This window comes from Phragmites australis, chromosome 11 (genome assembly GCF_958298935.1).
Source record: "Phragmites australis chromosome 11, lpPhrAust1.1, whole genome shotgun sequence".
NCBI classification, from domain to species: Eukaryota; Viridiplantae; Streptophyta; class Magnoliopsida; order Poales; family Poaceae; genus Phragmites; species Phragmites australis.
The window spans coordinates 16,835,364-16,844,724 of record NC_084931.1 but is presented as its reverse complement, the minus strand read 5'-3'; the positions used below and the strand labels follow the sequence as shown (position 1 = coordinate 16,844,724).

The 9,361-nt window shown below is 43.6% G+C and overlaps 1 protein-coding gene across 1 annotated transcript; it reads right to left on the bottom strand.

Annotated features, from left to right (window-relative positions):
* Positions 1 to 3,607: 3,607 nt before the first annotated feature.
* Positions 3,608 to 7,146, bottom strand: LOC133884948 (protein NRT1/ PTR FAMILY 2.3-like). Its single transcript, XM_062324563.1, has 4 exons — positions 6,917 to 7,146; positions 6,624 to 6,841; positions 4,657 to 5,201; positions 3,608 to 4,564 (listed from the first exon to the last, which is right to left on the bottom strand). Exons 1-4 carry the CDS (start codon positions 7,023 to 7,025, stop codon positions 3,751 to 3,753), a joined length of 1,686 nt encoding a protein of 561 aa, XP_062180547.1. The 5' UTR covers positions 7,026 to 7,146; the 3' UTR covers positions 3,608 to 3,750.
* Between the last annotated feature and the right edge of the window lie 2,215 nt (positions 7,147 to 9,361).

Below are 9,361 nucleotides of genomic sequence, written 5' to 3'. Positions count from 1 at the left end.
CCAGATTACATCATGATGCAAACCAACCTGGTTTCAGCAAAGGTGGTTGTAAACAGTCTTCACCGAAATTTTTTCCGCGCTCCCCCACTGCCAGATGGGTTTGTCCTACTCAGGGGACAAGGCAGTAGTCATTAAAACATCTTTCAACTTTCTTAACTGGTTTTGAAGCCCTTCATTAAGCCATTTCCTATAAGAAAAGTTCTATTGTTTAATTGCTGCATTAGCAACAGTCAGATTTTGATCATTGCAAATGTCATAAAGCCCTCTAAACTTGTCAATAAAAGCTACCTCACCACACCATGCATCTCTCCAAAAGTCAGTATTTTTGCCATTCCCAATTCTCATCTTTCTCCCAGCTAAGTAAATAGGCTTAACCTTTAGAAGATCATTCCACACAGGAGAATACTTGGGATTAGACTTAGCTTGAGAAACAAAAGCATTTTTTATGTACTTCTTGTTCACAATTTGCTGCCACAGGCCACTCTCATTCTCCAGCTTCCACCACCATTTGCAGAGAAAGCTGATATTCAGCTTTCTAAGGTTCTGAATACCCAGATCCCCCTTTGCTTTGGGGCAACACACTTTGTCCCATTTGACAAGATAATATCTTTTCTTTGTTCTACCTCCTTGCCAGAAAAACTTCTTTCTAGTTTTATCTAATTTAGCATGAATAGTTTTGGGGAGAAGATACATAGACATGTGGTATATGGGGACATTGCTAAGGCTGGCATTGATTAAAGTAGTTCTGCCTCCCAAGGAGAGAGAGTTTCCTTGCCAGCCATCAAGTCTTTTGATCAATTTCTCATCCAAGGGGATCCAGTGGGCCACAAGGAGCCTGTTGCTGGTAACAGAAACTCCCAAATATCTAAGAGGCCGCTCACCAATAGCACAGTTAAACATTTCAGCATAGGTATCTTTTTTGTCCTCTTCCTGCCCAATCATGAGGACTTCACTTTTTTGAAAATTAATTTTAAGTCCTGACATAGCTTCATAGTTGCATAGGATCAGTTTCATATTGATGGCCATATCTTCATATCTTGCATAAGGATCATAGTATCATCTGCATACTGAAGAATAGCCACCCCCTCCTCAACGTACTCAGGTACCAGACCTCTGATAAGTTGATAACTTGTAACCTATCTAACTCTGTATTCACTTGTCTCTGGCTTTGCGTATCTAATAGAAGTTCCTATACAATCTGTTAAACAATTTATATATGAAGTATATGCTCCTTTTTCGTCGCACCAAAGGCACACTATTTTCTAGTATAAATATATGGGTACAAGCAAGTTCTTATCAGAAACCTCATTGTATTCCCCTTATTATGTTATCTGTTCCGAGTACATAGTCAGATGATGAATTTATGTACGAAAGTGTATAAATTCTCCATAGTTCATAAGCAGTTAATTACAAGGAGTGTTATTGCGTGAGTACCCTTTATGTCGAAAACAACCGCAGGATTTTGAAGCAAAGACTAAATTCCTTGCCCGCATTCAGGCTTTCCCTTTCTGCAAACCCACCAAATCGAACCCCATCCCATGCTCTGATCACAACCACCCATGGAAGGCTCCCTGCATTCCCACCGCGATGAAACAAACTGACACTTCCTAATCCCTCCCAATTCCTTTGACTTTTCGATGTTTTAGTAATGGCGTTAGAAGCATTCCGGCCTCTACATTCTTCGAGTTTTAGATAGGAGGAGCATTCAAATCAGTCCCTTGATTTTTCAAAAATTGAATTGAGTAACTTCCAATTTGTACCTAGAACTTTCAAATTGCAACTGAAAACATACAAATCCTTTTAACTTTCAAATAGTCGTTGAAGATTTTTTTTAAACAAACTTTCGCGCTGAATGGAAGAACTTTAAATTCATGAACTTCATAAAACAAATTCTCCGATCAAAACTTGCACAACGCTGAACTTTTAGACTGACTCACCTTTACTTCAACACCACATCACCGGTCACCTCAATGCATATGGTGAGGACAGCCCACTAGATGGCAGTACCCCAATCATATTGAGGGAGGTGTTAGTGGAAGAGGAGCGTTTTGTCAGGCAATAAAGTCAAGAACTGCTTGAGTCTAGACCAGCTTCCACAGCAAGGGGTCTGAAAGTGAACAAAGGGTGGTGCGGAAGGGGAGAGCGTCAAGAAGGGACTGATGAAACATTTTGATTTGTCAAAAGGGAGCAAACAAGTAAGAAAGCAAAGCATTGAACGCCTGTCGTGTTTGCTCGGTGTGTACTGGCGGGATGTTGATTTCGGTTAAGAGCCTTTTAATATCTACCAAGAATTATAACTCGAGAGATACTAAATTTTAGCACCTAGGTGCGAAATTTGAATACTTCCGAAGGTGTAATTCAGTTAATTATTTTAATTATTAAATCTCAAATATAACCGATAGGGGACAAATTGTTCTATGCTTGTTGACAATCCCCCCCCCCCCCCTCTCCGTTATCCGATATCCACATCTTCTCCCCAAAATTCATTCTCTACGGTCAATGGATGTTGTTTGTTGTCAACAACGGCCTAGTTGATGACAAGAGAGCTTTCTTTTATGAAACCTGATCGTAAATTCTTCAAACACAACCTCAAGAGTATAAGGATTTTCCCTCTCACGACCTTCTCAAATTCTTACCCCATAAACATGGATCTAGTGCTAAAGATTTAGCTAGCCTCTAATTATCTCTAGCGCTCCTAATTTCTTCGACTTGTATTGCATTATGCTACTATGGCCTCACATTAGTACAAAACGTCTAATCCGTGACAGCTATTTGTGTCGATTAATTAAGAACTAACATAAATACCATCATATGTGTTGCTTCATTCGCTTGAGCCATCACGGATGACGTGGAAGCCAAGAACCCACACAGATATTTTTGTGGTGGTTTGAGATTGGAAACAACATAGATATTGCTATTATATGTGTTTGTTCCAGCCTTCCAGGTGGGAACCAATATAACTATTATGAAAATAATATATATTATCAACGTAATCACCAATTATCAGTGTGCAACATCAATGAGGAAAGTGATATGCACTTACAATATCGTCCCACTGAAGACCTTACCTTCAATTGAGAAAACATAAATGATTTGCAAGAACCTAATGACAACAGAGCACTGAAACAGAAAGCAATGGATATGCTGTGTGCTGTCCCCAAGCAGATCCTGAAGAAACGTTCGTGTATACAGACAGATACGCAGATGGTAGTGCATTTTGTTGCGACTGCAATCCTAACATGGCACGCACAATATTAACGTTGACATCGATTAAAGTGAACGATATAGCACATCCCACTACTAGAATCTAGAAGATGTTTCTCAATTATTGATGAGGCATGCACGTGCCGCTCGAGACAAAGGGCAGATGACCGATGGGTGGTGTTCATTGGAAGATACTTGTTGGGGAAACTGCACGCACAGATGACCTGCAGGCTCCATGATTGGGATGGAAGAGGCAGGATCATGACTTCATGTGGACGCCAACCTGTGATTCTAACCAGACACGGGCTTCGTCTTCACCCAGATTCTGAAGAAGGAGCGCATATGCTTCGGATGGGCACGGTCATTTCTGGCTCCATGGGGTGAATCGAATAGAAGATTCAGGTTCGTCACAAGCACAGAAGAACTAGAGTTTATTCTTCAAAATGTTCGTTGTACAGTAGCATAGTATCAAACTAGTGCACACTGCACAGTACAACTCCGTATCAATTCTTCGAACCTCCTTTCCTTCGTCGTCGCCGTCGTCCATCAGTTCCGACTCTTGTACATGCCGACACAGACCAGGAAATACACGAAATTGATCGTCGCCGCAATGGCCACGGCCCAGTACACGTTGTCCAGCCTCCCCTGGTTTATGTTCCCTGGCAGCCACGCTGTGACCAGCCTTACCACGTCGACGAACACCGTGCTGAGGTAGAACCCGAGCGCGATGAGCAGCGGCGCCATGGCCGTCGCCGTGCTGCGCAGCGTCTTGGGGAACTCCTGGTAGTAGAACGCCATGTTGCCCGGGAAGTGCAGGGCCTCCCCGATGCCCACGACCCCCAGTGGGATGAGCAGCCACAACACGGACATGGGCGTCACCCACGCGAGCGCCTCGTCGGCGCCGTGGTGCGCGCGCACCACGCTCAGCCGCCGGCGCTCGACCAGCGCGGCGGCCACCATGCCTGCGACGTTCACGACGTGGCCCAGCCCGACGCGATGCAGCGGCGTTGGGAGCGCGCCCGTGACTCTTTGCCAGAGCGGGAATACGGCGCGCTCGAGGACCGGTGTGACGGCGATGAATGCGGCTAGCGAGGAGACAGTGATGGACCCCGCTGGGATCTTGAACCGTGGACCAAGGGAACGGTCCATGGCGAGAGCTTGCAGGATGACCATCCCGATCATCACGCCGATCGACACGCTGACGAGTATGCCGGACGACCACAGCGGCAGGACAACGAGGAGGGACTTGAGGTCCTCGACTTGCTGCACCGTGCACAACCGCCAGCCGCTAGAGCGACGGCCACCTGATCTGTCCGTCGAGCTGTCGCTTGCCGTGATCATGGCGGCACGGTTGAGAAATCTGCAAAGTGAGATGATACGCTTTCTTTCTGCCTCAAATTAATGCTCTGTTTTGCAACAAAACAGTATAACCCATGTGCGAATATCACTTGCCTTAGCCTTTTGCTTGGAGCACCATCGCTGTTTGAGTCGGCGACGGCGCCATCCCCAACATAATATTGCACCAGTCCAAACGCGTCGACGTTGACGCGAGCCTTGCGCACAGCGGCCACGACGACGCGCGCAAGCTCGGTGTAGGGGCTGCCCTTCGCTGCCGGCATTCGGTAATACCGCGCACCAAGCAGAACCATGACCAGGCTCGCCACGGTCGTCGCGAGGCAGACGCCGAAGCCCAGGACCCAGGAGACGCCGTCCTGGAGGTAGACGATGGCCGTTTCACCGACGATGAAGGACGCGTAGAGGAAGACGAAGTACCAGTTGAAGAAGGTGTCCTGGTCGCGCGCGCTGCCGAACTGATCCGCGCCCATGGTCGCCACGTTGAACCGCGTCCCGCCGGTGCCGATGGCGAGTAGGCACATCGCAGCGTAGAGAACGGCGAGCTGCCCAGGGGTCCCATGCTGGCACGCCGCAGACGGTGCGGCGCAGTGTGGTGGCCGGAGGGACGGCAGCGCCGCGGAGAGCGTGAACAGCACGAAGGACTGGGTATTAAGTGTGTATGAGATGTGATTGATTTACAATGTAAGCCAGGAGGTTTTACTAATTAGATATAGATCCAATATTTCACATAGTATTGCAATTTTAAACCATCTAGTTGTAGTTTCAGGTGTTGGAGAGAGAAAAGTTTCAAGCGATAGAAAATTAGCAAAACCCAGAAAAAAAGAACTTGCACCATGTCTAATGATCGGATTCTTATATGAAACCGCAGGAAAACATATAGGAAAACAAGATGGCCTGGGGGTATATGGACAACATGTCTAATTGTAGGTCAGCAGCTGAAAATGAGTGTGTGGAAGGCAACTGATCAGATAGATGACTTGGGAGTTTATATATTTTCCCTTAGCCCAAGTTGCATGAAACAATTTACAATAAATCCTGCAAGAAATCATAATTGTCGGTAGGAGTATTATTTTCATTTTGGAGATGACATGGCACATCCGTAATACGCGGAAGATGTTACATGCAGGAAACATAGTTGGTAATAGTCAGTATCATAGCTTTAATGTTCCGTGGTCGCCTATACATAACGTTTATGGCTATTTAATGGGGAATGTGATGTGATAACTATTGGCTTATCCATCATATAAAGAAGCAATTTAAATGATTCTGTTGCGTAGAAGATTTAACCCCTCAAAAGATTTTAAGCAAAATCAAGGTGGGGTGGGACATAAATGTCAGACATACACCAGAGATAACTGACAATACCAGTCACCGTCTACCCCAGCAAGAAGTGAACACAGCAATTGTTTTCGGAAATTTCAAATTTAGATTGAAATGATTAATAAACAAATATACAATAACATCATACGCAACTAACTTGCGCCTAGTGCTGAAGGTGTACAAAGTTGGAGCACGGAGATTCTGATTCGATTCTAATTTTGTGCCAGGGCAATAACCTGTTTATGGCAACATCTTTTCAATGAAAAATTTAAATTTCATTGAAAAGAAAGTTCACCGAGAATTCCCCACGCAAAACTCAAAGACAAGGAGGTCCCTTCGTAGTTGGTTACTCTGAGTCGTGTAATTTGATTTTTCCGTGTTTTTATGTCCCTACGTACAGAAACTGGTTTGGGTGGATCATCAACAAAGCTCTACTCCTATCATGTATCTAAAATTAATTATATGCTTCTTTTTTGAAAAAGCATAAGAGTTTCTTCAATTATATGCTCGTACTGTGTTACATCCTTTCCCGCCTTCCACATCTAACTTGAGGATACCACACGTGATCAAAAACAAAAACTTAAAAGGACGTTGCAACCACCAAAATGACATGACAGCTAAAGGTCAAACGCAGCTAACTCCTCTAACCAATCAAGAAAGCAGAACATTACTATAGCTAAAGATGTTTGTAACTTAAGAGCGGAGTGTGTAGTAGCAACTAGCAAGCATGCTGACACACCCACCAGGACGTTGACGGCGGTGCCGGCAAGGATGACGGGGAAGCAGCCGAAGTAGGAGTCGGAGACGACGGCGCCGGCGACGGGCACCAGGTTGAGCGAGCCGCGGACGATGTTGGTGATCTGCGCCGCGTCGATGCCCTCCACGTTGTACTCCTTGATCAGGTACACCAAAAGGTTGCTCGTCGTCCCGTTGATGGCCAACCCAAGCCCCAGAATGCTCCCTTCCATACGTATTGTCATGTGCACACATGTTTCATGAGAGGGAGAGAGAGGGGGAGAGAGAGATGATGGTGCACCTGCAATGAAGGGGAGGGTGATCCATCCTCCTTTCTTTCTGCCTGCCTTGTCCTGGCCTTCCCGATCGACAGGCTTGAGCTGAGATCCGGGCAAGCTCTCAATCTCCATCTCCTCTTGTCGGTCGATCCGGTGTCTGGATTCAGTTCAGAGGGACCATGGGCATACTTATACACATTATCAGCCGTGAATATATACAGACATGTGGAAATGAAAGAATGCTGGACCGAATAGCTACATGCGCGTGTAATATAATTAACTAGCAGGTGGCACGTGTTAATAGTATAGCTAGTCAATTTTGCTGTAATATTTTATCATGATTACCTTTAATTAAAAATTAGTTTTTTTATAAGATTGGTGTCATTTAGTTAAAAAAACATACTATATAAAAAAAAGTCATAGATAACGGGTGATAACCGTCAATAGTGACGGATCCCACACCCATCATCTCGAAAACGTCACTGATGAGTCGTTATTGGTGATAGATAAAAACCCAACCCATTGCTAATGAGGTCATAGGTGACACCAATGGAGATCACATGTGACTGACCAGTGACTTATAGCTGAACATAAGTGACGGGTCTTAACAGTGACCTGCTACTTATGATTGATGAACATTTTTCGCATTTTTAAACATGAAAAAAGTCAAAAAAAAATTCAACCGAGCTATCCCAACATAGGGGCCCATCACATATACCCCATATGCCACACTATTTTTCAAAATGTTTTGAGTCTTTGTGTTCCGTGGAAATCAAACCCGCGAACTCCCCTCGAGTGTGAACCCCTTACCACATCAACTATCATTTCGTTGTGATAAAAACCGAATATTTAATTATTTTAACATATGTTTCTGAAGGTCATAGGTGATGGGTCATAACTGTGACGGGTCATAATTATGATTTGTCACTAATGACTGTTTTTACTGAATTATTGAGTACTGAATTGTTTAGTACTAAATTTAGTGAATTGTTGATTTACATATAAATTTTTTCTTTACCTAAGTTGTACAAATATTTTACGAATTTTTGAATATCTCATACCAACCATCGCAATTTGATAGATGAATCAGAGTGCCTTCGGTAAAACGGATATAACTTTTGTATACAGACTCCGATTCTAACAATTTTTTTTGACTCTACGAATATCAGAAAAAGTTACATCCGTTTCTCCATGACTTTGTCAGGTTCGACAAATTTTTCGATGCCAAACTCGGCTTGGAAGATTGAGTCCTTGCCTCCTGAAGTTTCTATGCCACTTTTAGAATGCGCGTTTGTGTCTATAGCCGCCACCTGTTACATCAAACATGAGCAAAAATATACAATGGTTCATATTCTAATACTTCTAATATGAAAATAAATAAGACAAAAATAAAAAGCAAAAATTCATGTCATAAGTCATTGGTGACGGATCATAACTATGACCCGTCACCAATGAAATCATTAGTGTTGCACGGGAAAAAAAAGAAAAATACCGTCACACCAACGGAAATCATTAGCTTAGGACGATCCGTTACGGATGAGTTTGTCATTAGTAATGGGTCACAAATTGATCCATCACTAATGACTAGTTAAGATGATCCATCACTGATGAGTCGTTATAGGTGGAAGATCATAACCATAATCCGTCACCTATGATTAGCTTATGATGATCCGTCATTGATGAGTCATCATTAGTGATGGGTCACAATTAAGACCCATCACTATTAACATAAGTGACAAGTCATGTTATGACACATCACTAATTTCGTATCTACTTTATCTATTTTTTACATAGTGATATAAAATTAAAAGAAGAAATAAAAGTTATGTTATTAGACGAGAAAACTATTTATGTTTTAAACTTGTATCTGAATTATATATATATATATATATATATGTATTGGTTTGATTTATATATGCTTTGATCAATTGTGAGAAGAAGATCGCTGCACTGCATGCGTCCTTGGGCTGAACTGAACCAATGTATGCATGCTGCTTTCCCTGCCAGTGAGCCAATGAAGCCGACGGAAGATGGGGTGTGACCAGTGCGTACATGTAGTAGTGTGTGTCTACGAGTTATATTAGTATTTCTTAAAAAAACTTTGTATGAACTAGAACCAACGAGCGATCGCTGGGCACGCACGGAGCGTTAGATTTCGCTGTGTATTGATTCGGTGGATCTTGGGGCCTTCTGCGCGTTGCTTTTGATGCCGGGGCAGCAGATCGAGCCGGATATGGTTGGATGTCAACTGTCAAGATTGAAGGGCATGTGCATGCATTTCCTGCCCCAGCCAATGACAGATTATTGGCCATCTTCTAGTGGAGTGGCTTCACATTTTGCACCGACCATATTTCTTTGGTTTGCTACCGATATGACCAAGCAGAATATCGGCAACGCCAATGGAACTTGTCCACTATTGGTTTGGTACGGAGGTTTGGTTGACAAAATCTAGCATCACACCAATGGCG

Excerpts from the sequence above, each read along its gene's own strand:
- LOC133884948 (XM_062324563.1), bottom strand. The coding sequence starts at position 7,025 with ATGGAGATTGAGAGCTTGCCCGGATCTCAGCTCAAGCCTGTCGATCGG. Across the intron at positions 6,842-6,916 it reads CACCCTCCCCTTCATTGCAG|GGAGCATTCTGGGGCTTGGG; the intron begins GTGCACCATCAT and ends TACGTATGGAAG. Across the intron at positions 4,565-4,656 it reads GCTCCAAGCAAAAGGCTAAG|ATTTCTCAACCGTGCCGCCA; the intron begins GCAAGTGATATT and ends CTCACTTTGCAG.